At 34.3% G+C, this 16744-nt stretch overlaps 1 protein-coding gene across 7 annotated transcripts; it reads left to right on the forward strand.

Annotated features, from left to right (window-relative positions):
• The first annotated feature begins 2744 nt into the window (after positions 1–2744).
• Positions 2745–16732, forward strand: LOC105321971 (uncharacterized protein DDB_G0284459). Of its 7 annotated transcripts, none has more exons than XM_066077008.1 (19): positions 2745–2760; positions 3423–3743; positions 5481–5538; positions 7400–7535; positions 7897–7947; positions 8597–8744; positions 8944–9083; positions 9408–9437; positions 10464–10531; positions 10723–10924; positions 11292–11377; positions 11525–13191; positions 13635–13666; positions 13833–13889; positions 14066–14191; positions 14322–14404; positions 14515–14642; positions 14889–15012; positions 15329–16732. In XM_066077008.1, the coding sequence occupies exons 2-19, from the start codon at positions 3435–3437 to the stop codon at positions 15448–15450; spliced, it is 3567 nt and encodes a 1188-aa protein (XP_065933080.1). In that variant the 5' UTR covers positions 2745–2760; positions 3423–3434; the 3' UTR covers positions 15451–16732. The 7 variants fall into 7 exon arrangements, with proteins under 7 accessions (XP_065933080.1, XP_019920298.3, XP_011418770.3 ...); XM_020064739.3 differs by lacking the exon at positions 2745–2760 and adding an exon at positions 3229–3331; XM_011420468.4 differs by lacking the exons at positions 2745–2760; positions 9408–9437 and adding an exon at positions 3229–3331.
• The last annotated feature ends 12 nt before the right edge of the window (positions 16733–16744 follow it).

Genomic DNA, 16744 nt, shown 5'->3' on the forward strand with positions numbered 1-16744 from the left:
ATCGTAGCTGGGCGGAGTTAAGACATTGCCGCTCGTGACTTGGATGAGAGAAAGAAAAGAGAGAGAGAGAGAGAGTTGAGTAAATTATAAGTGGTGCTGATAAAGGAATAATCATTAGTTATAAACTTGCAAACAAATTAATTAAGGTCTGCATATAAAAATTACATGTGTATCCTATATTGTATAACTTTAAAGCTTTTTAAAGAACGATTGTGAAAATTTCTTTGGCCGCGCGCCGTCGACAACATGCACATGGATAAGAATAACGTAGCTTATATTCAACTAAATTTCCTAGCATGGAGTCCGAGAATACGGACATTAAATATTTTAAAATGCGAACGAGTAATCACTTATGAACATGATGAATTTAGATGTAGTGTAAAGGAAAGGCAACGAAGGCGGATGCTTAGTGGAAAAGTAAAACGTCTAAGGTAAAGAATGTTTCACACTGAGTAACCATGAAGAAAGATTTTATACAAAGTAAATTTACAACCTTTGTTTAATTCCAGGAAGATTCGGCAAACTTTGATTTAATTATTAACGGTAACACTTGTAATAAAAACAGTTTCTTAAATATTCGTACAGTCTTCGATGTTTGACATTACCTTATCCTATTACTGATCTATATATAGACATCGTTGTTCCCTGGTTAAAGAATTTCAAAACACTTCAAAGTTTCATAAATTTATAAGATATACTATGTCCCGAGTTTTTTCTTCCACCACTTTTTGCTTGATATTTCAATAATAGTAAATACCTTTGTGCTAAAACTACGTTCGTCCACTTATATGAAAAATGTCCAGATTATATGTGTTGAAACGCCCCCTCTATCGCTTCAGGTTTCAATACACATCCCAATATTGAAAGTCTACGGGGATTTTGCATTGCATCAGCCATTAATAAGCCCGGATGATAACGTTTAAATATTGCGCGAGGTATCCCGAGTACTTCCGAACGGAGAAAAGATGTAAACATTTCCCATTATAAATCTCCGTAAAAAAATTGTTTTCGTTCCTGTGAAATTTTATGAGTGAAAATTGTTCAATGAAGATATCTTGGATATATTCCCTTTCATCAATTGAAAGTGAATTGAAGTGTCAGTGAGTTCCGAATGAAATCTGATAAATGTTTCACGCGGTTCTCGCACGCTTTGACCAAAACGATTTACACGCTTTGCCCGAAACGCTAAACGGTTTACACGAAACGCTTCACAATCACACGAAACGCTTAACGGTTTACACGAAAAGTTCCTCGCAAGTAAGTCGCACGTTTTTTGGTGTAGTAGTAAATTTTGTCATCACGCAACAATTCTAAACTTGCACATAGTTTTCAAAAATTTAGAAATATTTTTAAATAAAGAAGTTATCTTAGAGAAAAGGTTACGTGTTTTGTAGGCGGGTTCGGTTTTTAAATCAAAGTACTGATGTACTGACGAGAGTTGATTTTATCGAATATTAATTATTTTAAAATCAACGATATGCTAGTTTGCTTGGCAAGTAGTTTATAATCTGCATTTGAATTATGCACATTTTTATAATATGAATTCTCTGACTGTTCCGACTAGAATTTTGAAAAACCTCTAATGAATCATGTTGTGTAATACTTTAAAATAGAATTGATTTCATCAAACTATGTTTTGGTATTCCAAATATTTCAAAAATTGTATGGATCCAACCAATAATGAACTCTAGTCTCGTTCAACCAGATGCTTGGCTGTCTCCGTTAATCTCCGACAAGTAAGAGATACCAGGTCACATGATAGCTTGATGATGCGACCTCTAAATATAGACTGACTTGCCGGAGATGTAAGGAGACAGCCGATGGTTGAACGAGACTATATATTGAACTCTGGCGTAGGAATACACAGGACTAAAAAAACTTCAAATTGTTCCTACCATTTAAAATCTGACTATATTTCCAAGGTATTTATAAAAAAAGTTTCCTTTAAAAAAATACTTCATTATTTTCAAGAACTAAGTCTTGTCAGCGGCGATGATTTGTGCTTAGGTGCAAACACAGTTTCAGTTTCGGTATGCTAGTGTAACTGCCTAGGAGAGTTTATTAAAATCAACTCCCAAAAACACAATTCCTCACATGATTCATGAGTACATGTAACAATGCTTGCTACCCTCTGAAAATTTAACTCGCCATTAAACATCTCATTTTTTAAAGAATGTTTGAAACGATTACATAAACTGTGTTCGACAGATAGTTTTCCTAAAACATTTTCTTTCTTTCTTTTTCAAAACACGTTTTATATACAGGCTTTCAATCACAACACATTTTTATAACAAAAGCAGAACTGAAAGTTTAGTCATTACAAATTATTTACAGCATATCACATACACTTTCAACTCGCAGCAACAACGGAAGACCTACTCGTGGCTTTGCCACGAGCTCTGCTCTAGTTTCTTAAATTATTTGATATTATAAATACCTTTTGATTCAGACGATGTTCATTCAAAAGTATGAAAAAAACCCAAGATTTCCTTTTTGGAACGCCCCCTCTAGCTTGTCAGGTTTCAATACACGGCTAAAAATAGAATGTCTACGGGGATTTTGCATTGCATCAGCCATAATAAAGCCCGGATGATAACGTTGAAACGCGAGGTATTCCGAGTGACTTCCGAATTAAGAAAAGATGTCGTAGGAAATCTGTTTTCGTTCCTGTGAACTTTTACGAGGGGAAATGTTTATGTATGGAAGAAGTTATCTTGGAAATTTCCCATTTCATCGATCTCAATTTCACTTCTTTAACAGGTATTTGTATTTTTATTATAAATCGTCTAAATGTGCAGCATAAATATCTTGGGACAGACTACAAAAATCATGAATGGGCAATAGGCTATTTGTTAACCACCCAGCCTATTAATTATCAATATATTGTTGCTTTTTGACAATTATTTTTACGATACCTGTGTTATCGTCGAAATTATGTGCATAAATGATAATAATACTGCATGTAGTGACATTTGAAATTATATCTACTAACAGGTGCCCATGAATTGTTGTACGACTTACTATGCTAGAAATCAATTGGTTCTCTCCCTTTGACCAGTGTCTGCGGATTAATATCTCCTTTCTTTAAATGCTCAATGATTTCAAATAAATGCATAATTTTAACTGGAATATATCTTTAAACTTCTAATTAACTTTCTTATACATAAAATGTCAATAAAATTTGAAATGCATGAGACAATTTGATAAATATATTTTTTGGCGCAGGTAGAATTTTTGTATGTGATAAGAATGTAAACAACATGGTTGACAACGCTTGCAAAGAGAATATGTTTCTTGGTTAAAAGTGTAGACTTACAAAGCTATTCACATGGTAAATTCTAAAACTTGTAATTTTTGTGTTTCGCCGTGATAAGTAATCACATTGTCTTCATATTTTGCACCTGATTAAATCGTTAATCCAGAAATCGATAGAAATGACGGATCAAGAGAGGAGAACGAGAGTAGATGACCTATCGCCTAAACGTTCTGTGGCTCAAGGGTCTTCAGCTAAATCCGATCATGTGGTTGATATAAATTTGGATCTAGATCCAGATTTAATGCTGGAAGTTGACATTCCCCTAGACAACACGGACAGAACGCCATCTACGCACAGTCGGAGGACTTCAGCGAGAACAAAGTCTGGATCCAGGAAAGTGATGTCCGCTGGCAATGACAAGAATTGTCAAAGTGCTAGATCACATGTGTACATAAAGACTAGAGCAAGACCCATGAAACCCCACGAGGTAATTAAAAAGACCAAAGTTTGTAAAATTAACTGGCTGTGTTTAAATTTTAAGGTCAATGTCAGTTGTTTAATTAGTCTAAGTTAACCTCAGCCTGGAGGATATCATTGATTCCAGTCTCCCTGAAAGCAGAAAAATAATTTATTCAACAGAAATACCATCCAGTCTGATTCTTGTGAAAAATGACATTTCAGATTCTCTATATGAGATTGATTTGCATGCAGATAAATTCTTCATTCACAAGTAAACAAATAAAGCATTGTAAATATATGCATGTACTATACTTTGTCCCAGATTACTGGCTCTGCCACTTTTTAAAACTGTTTAACGAAACTACACCAAACTGTTGGGAAATCTTGGACAAAGCAAAGCTGTATTGAGCCCCGGACAAGATTCTTAACAAATCCTAGCAATTTTTTAAGGCTATAATTAATGAACTTGGTTATAAAAAATTTATGGATATAGCAAAAAAAATTTGAGTTCCGTTGAGGTGAAAAACATCGAACTTTTACACCTTTTACTGCGAATTGATTTATAATTTTTTAATACCAATTGTCACAGGAATAATTTATTTTCACATAAACTGATAAATCCTTCAATTTTTCATCCCATTATTTGGGGTTTTCAGCAAAGGCATTTCATTTTATGCCTTAATAAGCAAAATATGGTATTATTACCATACGAAATCAAAATTGATTTCTTAAGGAGATTTATAATGTAAAAATCTAAAAGAGTCTAACTTAAGACGTAATAGTATTACAAATGGATATTATAAATAGAAAACATGTGATTAAATTTATGATTTCTTATTAAATGATGATTTAAATTCTACTTGGTGATGCAGCATGGTAAATTCAAACAGAAGAGTTTTACTGGTATGCATGCTGTAAACCTCAAATCGCAAGGTTAATCAACAGATTAACAGACCTATAAAGCCAAGTTACTCTCTCAGTGAAGTAACATTGATTAAAAGTTTGAGTTACTGTAATAAAAGCACTGCCTTACTATTTATTGGAAAAGTGTTTATGCAAAATTAAATAATCGCATATGCAAAGGAGGCGATATATGCATAAAGAGATTAAATCAATTTCTGTGATTACCAGTTTGTTTTATAGTAATTTAATTTCTCGCATTATCTCTTCTTTTCATAAAAAGTTTCAAAATTTACCTTATAATTAATATCTGGGGTTTTTTTCCACCAGGAAACTTTGAACGATTAATCTCAACCATGCAGTTCTGTTTATTTAAATCCTGTTATGGTCTCATTTTTAAAACGAAGCCTTCTTTAGTTCAAACAAAAGAATAAGGCATGCCTGGGGACACTTGTGAATTGTGATGATAAGATTGTTGGAATGTTTCCTTTACCATGGCCAGAAATCCATTGGTACAGGTGGTGCAAACTTGTAACAATTTGATTATTTATATTGTCTCAAAGATCTGTCAACTTGAATAATGCACTCAGTGGAAAATATGGCACTGAACCAAATAAATGATTTCAGTTGAGATTGTCCCCTGTGTAGTGTTAAAATGCAAGAGAGGAGAAGGATATGAATAATTCATATTGGTTAAAGAGAATGAACTTCGGTGTTAAATTGAAAATTTGATTCATAAGATTGAAAAAGTTTAAGGGGGTTGCCTTTGAAGTAGTCGCTATATATTGATATGTAACATATGTTATTGCACAACATTTTACTTTGACATTTGTGTAAACTCAATCTTAAAACTTGTGTTTTGCAGACAGAGCCATTCTTGTGTATAGACAACATTTCACCAGACAAACTACAACTAATGGCAGGTAAGAATTTAAATTTACACACCAACTTTGGTAATCATGAAGACAACAACAACAACAACAATGAAGTGTCATTGAATTTGAATTTAGACAACAACACTAGTATAATCACAAACGATAATAAATAAAAGTCAGATTAGACAACAAGTGTAGTGGTCAAAGACAAAAACAACTCTTGTAATCACAAACAACAACAACAACAAAGTAGTATCATGTAAGTGTGCTAATCATAGACAACTAGTCTGCTAATCACAGACAACAAGTCTGCTTGATCATAGACAACAAGTGCTAATCACAGACAACAAGTCTGCTAATCACAGACAACAAGTCTGCTTGATCATAGACAACAAGTCTGCTAATCACAGACAACAAGTCTGCTTGATCATAGACAACAAGTCTGCTAATCACAGACAACAAGTCTGCTAATCACAGACAACAAGTTTGTTAATCACAGACAACAAGTCTGCTAATCACAGACATTAAGTGTGCTAATCACAGACAACACGTCTCCTAATCACAGACATTAAGTGTGCTAATCACAGACAACAAGTCTGCTAATCACAGACAACAAGTCTGCTAATCATAGACAACAACAACTTTGGTTATCACAGACAACAACAACTAGGTGATTTTAGGTATGGATAGACTATAGATATAGCTCATCTCAAACAAAACAACAGTACAACACTTAATGCAAGGTCAATATTCTGTGTGTTCACAACAACTACATGCAACAACAGGTGGTAAGAAAAGAGGTCAATAGTGGTCTTTCAGAGTGGGCAACATCTGGTTATCAGTGACAACAACAATAATAAAGAACTGATGATCTTGTGATATTTTGTCTCCCCACAAACAACAAAATGCAATGACAGGTAAACATTATGGCTAAGGACAACAAGCTTAGAAACAACAAAACAACAACTGATGGCATAAACACTGTGGATATTAGGATGATTTCATCCATTTCAGCCCAAGATAACAAGGGTTGTGATTGAGAACCTGAAAGATACAGATGGTCTCAGTAAAATAAATCAATTATGTTGCTAGGTTCAACCCTTTTTTTATTTTGAATATAGCACTGTCCATAAACTGACAACAAAGAGCATACAATCTGTATAGGTCTATCTTCTGAATCTATAGTCACATTTTATAAAGTTCTAAACAGTCATTCATATTAATGTGTTATATGCTGTGCTGATTTTTATCTTATGTTGTATGGGTTCTTGCATATTTAAGGGTGATTTATTCCACACAAAGTTCAAATACACAAGGGGGAATTTAAATTGTGGGACAGACTTAATTCCATTTAAACTGTAGGGATGTGTATCTTTTTTATGTGTCTCTTTGACACCTTTACTGGACGTTATCATGAAGGCCCAACAAACAAAGCCACTCTAAATCATATCAAGGCGATTCAATAGGACATTGTTCAGGCAGACTTTGGTAAGGCTGAGTTCTTGGTGATAAATATGGATGACAGGTCAGCTCTTGAGAGGAGTTTACCAAACCCCTTCGTCTTCCATCGTTGGCACAGCACCTTTTCGACAGTTGTTCAGCCTTGGTTTGGGAGGAAGGGACAAAAACAGACAGGTTAGGCTAAATACAGAGAATGTCAGTAATTTCTGTTCATGTCACAGCTTTGCCAAACAAGGACACTCTGCAGAGTAAGTAATAGAATCTGTTTTGTCTGGAATAGACACACATCAAATGTACATGCTTGTACAATGTACTTATAACTGATGTTTCCAGATAACAAAGTTTACATATGGGGCTTTATAGAATTTAATGGTTCTATAACAACTTGCAATGTCTTTTTAAAATTGCTTTTCACTGATTTTTTTTTTCTCTTTAAAATCTATTTTAGAAAGAGAAGCCAATTGTGCCTCTAAGAGTGGATCCCGCAAAGACAGTCGATCCAAAACTCCAGTCATATCAACCAATCAGAACTTTCCATTCTGGGCAACTGCCAAATCCCCTTACAGTTCTCCAATTCCTCCAAGGTTTGCATCAGAAATAAACACATGATACGTACAGTAATACTGATGGTGATCACAATATGCTAGGAAGTTTTATGGATTTCATTTGGAATGCTAGATATGAGATTTTTTATAAGTCTTAGTTGTGTTTTTTGCTTGATTTAATTTCTATTCCCGGTATATAGTATTACTTTCATGAGAAAATGTTTTGTTTTTTTAAATTCTGTTCTATAAAACCCAATTAGTTAATTGCTACAATAGAAAATAATTAAGGGCTGCATGGATAAATGTTTGGAAACTTTTTAAAATGTTCAGATTACTTCGACTTTTTCCACTTTTAAAAATAAATCATTATCAATGCTCATAACCTCATGAAAACTTTTAGAAAAGTATCTCGAAAAACAAATGGTGCAAACGACAGTCGGAGTTCAAAGTGGTGAGTTAATGCTAGAATAGATGGGATCTTGTATCTGTAGCACAGAACGACTTTGACACTCTGTAATGCATGTCAAACACTTAAATTGTCTCAGTGAAGATGAAACGCACATTTGTATGTTCCTATTGGAAAGTCACAATGCAAAATATAACATTGAAATTGTCTGCTGTAATACATGTAATAAACAATATGTCACAAATAAATATGATTTTTCATTCACCATAATGAGTATTTGAATTAACAAATTTACAATCCCTACACAGTATGGACTTCCAATATATATTTTTCTCAAATTCTGATGAAAAACATCAAGCAAAATTCCTGCCAAATTATGTTATTTCAGAGTAGTATATAGTATGCATTGTTACAAACTGTAATGTATTCTGCTAATAAGTTATATTAATAGAACATTTCTCTGATTTAGAGCATGTATTCTGTAGGCTAGATCGAATTAGATGGTGTTATACATGGTAGTTCAGTTTAATTTGTAATATGGTACAATTCTATTTCAGCTAATAATTTTCAGAGTTTGAGCTATCTTCTTAAAACAATGCAGAGAAGGTCTGCATCATATGCATATATGTATGATAACTATGCATGACGTATATAATGTATGATTACTCTGAGTGAGGTAACTTTTAACATTTAGGAGTTCTTCACGATGCGGCGCTCGAACCCCTTCCTCAATGATGTTTCTCTCACCGAATCCAGCCTCTCGGGCAAACCAGCATGTCAAATCACCATTCAAGCACGCTGTCCCAAAGAAAAAGGACTTCGATGACAGCTCTACATTCAGTGTAAATAAATTCCTATAAAAATTTTATCCAGCATTAATACACATGTATTTGGTCCATTTTATGAGAAGAACTACATGTATATGAATGTATTGAACCCAATATGCAATAAATGCATGTATAATGAATTTTTGTTAAACATTTGAAGTTTCTGAATTCAAAATTACAAAAACAAGATTTATACCGATTTTTTTTTAAATAGGAAAGATCCCATGTGCGTACTCCTGCTTCTGAGCTTAAGGAGCGTACAGCGGTTGCAACGTACTGTGTGGGGAGAGTGCTCAATAAAGAGAAGGAAAAATCGGAACAGAAAAAAGCCCAAGGAAAACTTCTGAAGGGAAAGTGAGTCATTAGCTGCTTTTGATCAGTATTTTGTTTGTTTCAGTCAAAAGTAAAAATATTTATAAAAGTATAAAAATAATATCTAATGCGATATAACTGACAAAATACAGTTTACATTCTTGACCATCTCTATACTTTCTTATTTGTTTTCTTAGTTCATGTTTATGCATGCTCTGTACGATTCAGTAATATACATGTACACTAAAATTCAGTCTAATATAATTATGTTTTCAACATTCACCATATTTATTTTATCCTGGGACAATTACCATGCAGGGCCTTACTTGACCCACTAATTGATCGGGCCCCCCTTGCTGATTTCAGATCTGTCTATCCCATTGGTGATTACATATGGTAATAGGGCACTTGTCATTTTGTGCATGTTTGAACTCTATTTTTTATCTCACTACATTCAAATTTTCACTGGGGAAAAGCATGTTTCAGAAGAGAGAAATAAAGGCAAGTTACAACACAAGCATTTATGTAGGCATTTGTACAACTCTGCATTTGATGTGTTAATGTTTGCAAATCATGGTAAATTTAGGATGCCACTTTTTTGGTTTGTATGTTAAATTAAGGTCTCTTTAGATGGATCTCTTGTTACAAACATTGTCAGTTCTGCTTGTGGTCTTGTGCACTTGTAACAAACTCAGACTGCTGCACACAATCCCACAGAATTCTACTGGAAGTCTGGGACAATGGTAGTAGTGAGGTGTAGAGATTAACACAGATTAAGCAGATTAACTGATCCATGCTGATTAAGCTTAATACAAATTCTGTTATATGCTAGCGCTTATAGGGTATTGGAACGATTTCAGTTTAAAGGAGCTGGATTTTGTTCAAATCTATTTTGTTTAAATGCAATATGTGTATTCCATGTTTATAACAATATTAAATCTCAATTTCAATGAGATTACCTTTGGAAACATCTGCAAATCGTCCTTCAGACAAATAAGTACCGGTATTATGATAAAATGCACATCCACAATATGTAATATGTGTATTTATTTTTTGAAAAGATCCCAATTTCATTGTTGGTAAATCTTAATTTCCCAAATTAATTTATTTATACAGATTTCTAAAATTGAAAATTTTGCTTGAGAATTGAAATGTGTACTGCATATGTCAGCGTCATTTAATCACGCAGCATCAAAAGTTTTATCACGTATTGTTTCATCCACTAACGGGTAACTCTTGGAGGGGATATGAGTTTAGCAATAAGATATCATTTTAATCAAAACCTTTAACATGAGTCGATCATTTATGTTGACACCCAAACTTTAGTCTCAGCCCTTAGCTGGAAAGTATAAGCACCAAAGTGAAGACCCCTGTGCTTTTGAGTAACTTCTAACTTTATTTCTGATGTTGCATATTTTTTAGGTTAAAGCCACTGAAACCTGTTCATGTGGAGGGACCCTCAATCAATAATTGCAGAGGAATTTTGTCAGGTATGTCTTAAATTTGTTAAGTTGTAATAATAATTTGCATTAAGTTACTTCATTAATCTGTAGGAGCAGAACAATTCTGCCATATTTGAAAATCTTTTAAAATATTTTTGTGTCATGTTGACCAAAGCAATGCTTGTGTTTAGATATATACATTATATGATTATAAATGATTGCTATATAATGAATTACAGAAACAAGAAGTCACGCATCCCCGCCAAATAACAGAACACTAACACGTCGCAGAGAGTTGATTCAGAGAATCCCTAATGTGCATGAGTTCCTGTATGAGCGTCCTCGGACAGTTGAGTCCATTCACAGAACATCTGTGGCCTCGAGCTTGGACGAGAACAGAGAACTCAAAGATGATGAGGAGACTCCCCCTGATACCAGCAGGTGGGTGCCGATTTGGCAAAAATCATTTTTTTACTTGCTATAAATTCCTAATTAAACTAGGAGTTAATGTTTGCATAAAATCACTAGGAGGATCCCTCACTGGTTTAAAGAATCCAGCTTCTATTTTTCAGACAGTCATTGACCATATAAAATTACATCAAAATTTGCACTTAGCATTTTAAATTCTTGCAACTCAAATTCTCTACTTAATTAGGATCATGTACTAAAATAAAAAAAAATTACAGGAGAATCAAGTCTTAGGAAAAATCAAAATTGTTTTTCAAATATACTCAATAATTTTAGTGAATTACTGGTATATTAAATATCATTATCAATGGTAATATTCTTATTTATGATTGTGTTGTAGACTGTCACCAATAGATTCAGATGTCAACATGCCTGTGGCCCCACCAGCTTCCATGGCAACAACATACAAAATGGTGGACGGAACGCGTAAGTTCAGTTTTGAATTTTTTTTTTTTACTAAATTCAGCTAGAGTCAGTACATCTTCCAAAAGAACATTTAATCAAATAAGGCTCTATCCCTCACAATATCTAAAAATGAATTGAACTAAACTAATTACTGTACTTATATAACAGTTCAACCCACACCAACCCCTAGGAACCTAACAGAGCTACAGTCCACAAGTACTCGTGAGAACTTTTTAAAGAAAGGAGACTCAAGCTCCAATTTCAATGACAACACTTCAAAGCGACTAGAGCCGGACAACACAATGATGACAACATTTGAGGAACCAGAAAGATCGAGAACCCCAGAAGACAGGTCAAAGTTTGTCCGGTTTGCTGATGGGGTCCATCCCGAGAAGCCATCAAAGGAGTTGACTGAAGAGGAGATACAGAACGAGAATGTGATGGAGGTGGAAGTTACCATTAAAAATCAGGATAAAAAAGAAAAGGAAGAAAAAGGAAAATCATCATGTAAAACAGAGGATATTGGTAATGTGAAAAAGAAAGATGATGAGGAGGATCCCTATGGTGAGGGAAGTAAGGGGCCAAATGGAAATAAAACGGCAAAGGAAATTAATCGATCAGAAGGTAGTGGTAAAAGTAAAGGCACAGAGAGAAGTGATGAGAACAAAGAGAATTATGGGAAACAAAGGAGTGGTGATCACCAGCCATCCAAGGATGAGTTAAAAATAGAAACCACACAACTCTTAGCAAGCAGTGAACCACTGAAAAAATCTGGTACAAGCACTCATTACACACTGCTTTCTTCTAGTCATGAGAGCTCAACACCAAGTGTACTGAACATACAAACTGTGATTCACGGAAGCTCCATTCATCATCTTGTGGGACCAGAGAGTCCTCATCGCAGCAGGTCTCCTAGTCCATCCAGAAGTCCAACCCGAGCTTCATCCAGGAGTCAAACTCCATCCTCAGTCAAATCCAAAGCGGATAAATCCAATAAGCTCATCCGACCCTCCTCAGCCAATCAGCAAACTAGAAAGCATAGGAGGGTGTCCAGGGAATCTCAGAGCTCTGCTGACACACTCACAGCCAGGAAATCAAAGGTGTACTTTGAGGGTGAGAAGCCTCCCAGACAGTCGGTGTTTGTGGAGACTGAGGGAAATGGTGGGGTTTCTGTGGGACTCAAGGAGGACAGGGCCCTCACATTCGAGGAGATTGAGGCAGAGCTCAATGCTTTAAAAGAGGATATAGAAGAGAGAAGGAAGTTCGAGGACGTGGACAAGATTTCTATTGATGATGACAGTGATGATGATAGTACGATGGATGAAGTCAATGTGGATTTGATTTGTTTACCTACCAATAACGAGCAAGAAAATGTTCAGGAGGACATGAGTGACTACAACATGTTGTTAGATGTGTATCGCAAAAAATGTATGGACGTCAGTGAGAACTGTGGTGTCTTAAGTGAGGCACTGATTTCACCGAGGAAAATGTTATCAAGACCTAGAAGTGGAGGGGCGTTGAAAGACAGGAAAACCAACAAAAACGCTGGAAGCAGAAGGAACAGTTTTCATTTTGAGAGAACTCCACATAGCAGCAGGAGTAGCATTCCACCAGGAGAAAACAATTTGAAACACACCACTTCAGAAATTTCTATCGCAGACAGTGGTTACAGCATGGCCTCTAGTGATGTCAGTCACAGAGTTGAGAGTCCCGACGTGCCACGACTGAATCTTCAGGCCGAGGAGACCAGCGACATAGGACAGATGGAGTCTGACCGGACCGAGGACAAGACGTTACTGGAACTGGTGTGTGATGAACTACCCGACATACAGCAGGTATCAGTACCATAGAAATGTATTCACAAGATACTGAAAAAGGGGAACACTTAAACAATAAAAGATTTCATTGGTTACTTATGCTCATAAAAGGAAGGTAGCAAAATTGGGTTTCTTATGAAATAGGGAATAATTACTCAATATATGTAATTACATCATTACTCTGGATTTGATTTTACTATACTAGTACCTTGTTTTTTGTGATCAAAGAATTTACCTAAAACAGTAACTTATCGTAAATATTAAATGGTAATGTTTTGTTTATCATCAAAACAAATTTTTGTTGACCATGAAATTAAAACTCTTGTGAAATTCAATTCTAAATATTTTTATGTATAGATAAAACAGGACAATCTTGAAAATTAGACATTGTCACACTACATCTTTGTCAAACAAGTACTAACATTTTATATTTTTACACTCTTGTTTATTATTTCTTGCAGACTTCTGAAGGGTTACCAGAGAAAAGAAAACAGTAAGTCTTACCTCTGTTTATTTCCCTTTAAAAGCTTTCATTTTAAAACTTACAGGGTCAAAATAAAATTGCCACTTCAATTTAATATAGCATATGAATAAGGAGAATTCCATGCATAAAATGTTCATAGAATTTAACATTGATCATGTTATGTCTTTGTTTTCAGAGAGGAGAAGATGGACCTAGAAATTGTTGCCAATACAAAGGAAATTCAAAAGCCTAAGTGAGTAATCTAAAGCTTTCCCAAAACTTTATAAATTCAATTACTATTACATGTATGATTGAAGACTGTACACCTCAGTTAATATAATGATTATATGTCCTATTCAGGTGTTTTGAAAATTAATTTACCTGTATTCTTTCATTCTTAATATTTTACCTTTGTACCTTAATTTTCAGAATCAAGAGAAAACCAAATCCCTCCCAAAGTGCCCCGTTTGCACCATTATGCTTCAATGTCAATGCTAGACCCCCTGACGGATACATCTACTACTTTGCTTATGGTGCAGACATGAACCCATCCAGGTAATTCTTATTCTTTTATGATAGTATCTTTTAATCTGATAATAATCATAAAAGTAATACTGAGTATCAAGTTTGAATTATTTAATTTTCAAAAATGAATCTTTCCCAGCACCTGTCATTCTTTTTTTAGAATCTCTACATACATCCATAGGAAGGTTGAAAACAGATTTTGGGGGCTGCTGTTTGGTTTTAATTTAGTTTTCAACAAAAAAGGTAACTTAGTATGAGGATTATTTTCAATTCATATCTATAAAGTAATATAAATATCTATTTTTGTTCAATCTTTCGAAGTTTTATTAATAGGTGGTATCTTTTTGTTGTAGGATCTGACATTGAGGCTGGTGCATTTGCTAACATTGAATTCAATCCATTCTGTTCTACAGAGGGGTGTATTTACCAAATAACTCCTCAGGAGCTTGAACTCTTAGACAAATTTGTTGGCTACCCTGAGGTACAGTAGATTCTAAGAAAGCCATAGCTGATTTTATCTGATAGTTTGTTTGGCATTTTGTGTATTAATTATTAATTCATTGCCAATATTACAAAATATCATTTTAAAGAGAATTGTTAACAATTGATATACAGCTGAAGTTTGGTATCAAAAACACAAATATCTCAAAACACCATGGATATGGTCCCATGGAGTTCAAAATAATGAGAATTGACATTCTGTTAAATTGTGATTATCATATTGTAGCATTATGAGCACCTGATGTTACCTGTTTGGATGACAAATTCCCTAGAGGGAGACAAACTAGGTGTGGCCCAGTACTGTGTACCCGCTGTCATGTACATAGCTCAACAAAAGTGGATTGCGAAGGGTAGGTCTGAACAAAAATGTACTATTCAAATACTGTAGATTCCTTATTAAACATGAGGAATAAATATCCGCTTAAAATCGCGTTAAACAAACCTTGAAGATTTCAAAATCATGCTTTTATTTTTCAAACATTTTTGAACTATAAGAAATTTTAACAAAAAATTAGTGCTCGCGATTTTATTATCTCAGGATTTCATACAAAACAGTAGTATTGCATGATTAACTACACATGTAAAATAAGGAATTTATTGTACACAAAGCAAAGTTTTCAGTAAGGAGGGACGGTAACAAGCTAACAAGTTTTTTTTATATTTCAGATAATGAGAAACTGAACTGTGACTATGCTTTGACTCAGTGCATCAAAAGTTCTGACCTAGTAACTCCCAACTATAGGGATCACCTAGTGAACAAGGCAGGGACCATCGAAATACAGAGCTAACCAAAAGCTGGGAAAACAGAAATAATGAATTGACCAAAAGTGATTACAGAAATACAGAATTTACAACACTGGGACCTTTGAAATAAATAATGGACTTAATAATTAAAACATGCAGAGAATAACCAACTTTCAAATAATAGAATGACCAATGTAGAGACAAACTTAAGACAGATTTACCAAGGTGAAAAAAATGGAAACAATGTGTAATGCATGGATTTTCAATCACAATGCAGTTTCAGAGAGAAAGTGGGTAGACTTAAAACATGGAATAATCAAAGTTTAATCTAGTATGGTAAAGCAATTGATAGAAGTCATGAATGAACAATGCTGCACACATGATATTCACAAAATATTAGAATTTTCAATCAGGAAGAAAATCTGTCCATTTTATAGAATGTAACCAGCTCTACTGGCACTGGGTACCTTATTAGTGTGTCCCTCCAAACTCTTAACATTGGTATTCTTGAGAAGTGAAATTGTTTTAAGCCAGGAGAGCTAGATAATAAACAAGCTAGGATAATATGAGCTTAATTAAATGGCATTTAACTGTATGTTTTTGTGCCATGGATAGATTTTGCATTTATTACAGATCCTGTATCTTTTAGAGTGTACAGCGAGTGTCGGATCTGAAAATGTATCATTTTGTGTAACTATGATATAGGGCTGTCATTGTGTGATGTCTGTGATAACTTGGTTTTGATTAACTTTATTCATACCATATTTATTTTTAGACAATTTATTTACTCCAGTATTAACTTACATGCAGGGAGATGCACATTTTGTGCATCACAGTGCTCACATTGCATACATATATATAGATCATCATATTGTTTTATCATTGTCCCCATCAAAAGATCTCAATAATGGCTATTACTGTTTTAATATATATGTCATGTACTTACTACTTGTTATGATTTATCTCATTAATTTTTTAAAAGAATGTTTGAAGATAATTATATGGCTGTATGCCGTACCATTGTAAAAAGACTACTTACTGGTATATTGTAACTTAATGTAGATGTATTTTCTGTATACAAATTATAACTTCCTACAACTGTTTTTGCACCTACAGTTTAAGTCCTACTTAATATCTCCACCAGTATTAAGCAGGTTGCCAGGTTGACAATAATTTTAATCACAAATCTTTTGTCTTGAAATGTCTGTTTGATGTCTTCTGTGTGATAATTGATCAGCTCTCTTTATTTTTCTGCTAGTTTTGTTAAAGCATACCTTGATGGCATGCAACTTCTACTGACTGGTTAATAAATTTATAAAACTAGAATGATATTGTGCT

Source organism: Magallana gigas, chromosome 2 (assembly GCF_963853765.1).
Source record: "Magallana gigas chromosome 2, xbMagGiga1.1, whole genome shotgun sequence".
Classification (NCBI taxonomy): Eukaryota; Metazoa; Mollusca; class Bivalvia; order Ostreida; family Ostreidae; genus Magallana; species Magallana gigas.

Coding starts and splice junctions, on each gene's coding strand:
- LOC105321971 (XM_020064739.3), top strand. Junction 8,745..8,943: donor ATGACAGCTCTACATTCAGT/GTAAATAAATTC, acceptor TTTTTTAAATAG/GAAAGATCCCATGTGCGTAC. Junction 14,192..14,321: donor GCAGACATGAACCCATCCAG/GTAATTCTTATT, acceptor TTCTTTTTTTAG/AATCTCTACATACATCCATA.